At 38.9% G+C, this 1782-nt stretch overlaps 1 protein-coding gene across 1 annotated transcript; it reads right to left on the bottom strand.

Annotated features, from left to right (window-relative positions):
- Positions 1-38: 38 nt before the first annotated feature.
- Positions 39-1124, bottom strand: LOC111380860 (light-induced protein, chloroplastic-like). The gene has a single exon (XM_023004521.1). The coding sequence runs from the start codon at positions 1044-1046 to the stop codon at positions 585-587; it is 462 nt and encodes a 153-aa protein (XP_022860289.1). The 5' UTR covers positions 1047-1124; the 3' UTR covers positions 39-584.
- Positions 1125-1782: the final 658 nt, after the last annotated feature.

The raw sequence follows: 1782 nt of genomic DNA, 5'->3' as shown, positions 1-1782 counted from the left end.
CTCCCGTTTTTTTTTTTTTTTTTTTTTTAACGTCTACTGTGAGGACAGGAGTCAGGACCTTCATATTTATCAATGGCGTTGGATAGATTTAAAAATGAGGCAAAATACAAACTCCACTGCCAGGATACATGATTATTGGTCCCATCATCATAGAAACCAAGTGAAAAGTTGTATAGAGCAGCATGAACTAAATCATCTCATTATTCACTACTACCATTGAAAAATAAACAGGTGTATACACATATATCCATTTCCATGGTCTGCATCTCCAGACTCTAGAAGCAATTCCATATATATTGATCATCTGGCTTTGCTGAATCCTTCCAGTGATATAACAGACAAATTTTAACATTTTCTCATTCATCTTCTCTTTATTAATAATTTTCTACCGGGTTTAATCGATGACCACATGTGATGTTGTTCAACAGGATCTTAATATAAAAACACATTTGGTTCACGAAATTGAAATTTTTGCTTGAAAAACTCAAAACAAATACTAATATCAACAAATTAGGCCCACCGCAGAAATTCAATATAATAAAATCAATTTCATATTCCGGTTAGAGGAAAAAGTATATTGGAACTTACGCAAGAATCCATTTTCCATTGAGCCTGGTCAGAGCCTCGGTGGGTGCCGGAGTCGGATTTTTCGCCTCAAGCTGAGTGATCAGCTCAACAATCTCCGCCCTCGTCTCACTACTGGCAGTCAAACCTCTGTTTGTACCATAGAAAGAGTCCACCAATTGCTTCTTCAGTATGTCAATTTCAGCAGGCTCCTTTGGTGGCTCCTCCTCTGCCACTGCTACCGCTGATGCATCCGGCTCTTTCTCTGGACCCCACTCATCATCGTTCACTGCTCGGACCGAAAATTTCTGCTTCAGCTTCGAAAGTTCTGTGTTTAAATTGGAGTTCTGTGGTGCGATTTTAGCCGAGAAACTGATTACATTCACAGGAGAAAGAGACGGTTTCGATGTGAATTTTGAATTCTGCGCGGATATATAGAAATTTTTGGCTGGTAATCGGTTGAAATAAGAAATTGAAGCCATTCTCGATCGTGGCAGCGGATGGCGGTGTTTCCGACTGAGTTCAGAGGAAATAGATTGCTCTACGACAGACCTCTTCTTATTATCGGGGAAGCCGGCGGGATTTTTTGTACGAATTGGCAGTTTGAATGAAAAGACTGTAAAGTCCTTGTCATTTATCGCTGTTTTGGTTAAATCTGATGGTATTTTAGACAGGAAGGTCACTAGTTGGGAAGCAGTGAGGTTTTGACGCGTGGTGTACCGTGTAAAGGTTAGAGCTTTAAATGATAAACTTAAAATGGAAACAAATGGCATGTGATTTTGAGAGTGAATTGTCCAAATCTTCAATGAATTTTGTAAAAAGTGTTGATTTTAGAGTTTGAAGTTACTCTTTCGAAAACAATCCAACAGAATTACCTAAATGCAAGAATTGATTAACAGGATTCAAAATTGTAATTCGAGTCCACCGACTTCACGATATTTCCTTAAAACGAATTTGCTGCCTTCAATGGTGTTAAAGGCGTCTAGCAATCGTTTCTCAGGATAGAACGAATTTTCGTCTCCTACGGAAACAGCACTGCAGTCTGTAGGAGTTCCAACGAACTCAACGAAGTGCGTTTTACTTCGAGACAATATCAGAACGAGAAAGAGGGAAATGAGATTCAAAACACAGAAAGTTTGCAATGAAAATGGTGTGAATTTTTTGGTAGAAAGGCTGGCTATTTATAGACTTGTTCGTGGCCATTCGAATAGTCATCAA

This window comes from Olea europaea, unplaced genomic scaffold (assembly GCF_002742605.1).
Source record: "Olea europaea var. sylvestris unplaced genomic scaffold, O_europaea_v1 scaffold22178, whole genome shotgun sequence".
Classification (NCBI taxonomy): domain Eukaryota; kingdom Viridiplantae; phylum Streptophyta; class Magnoliopsida; order Lamiales; family Oleaceae; genus Olea; species Olea europaea.
This window is presented reverse-complemented; position numbering and strand designations above follow the sequence as displayed.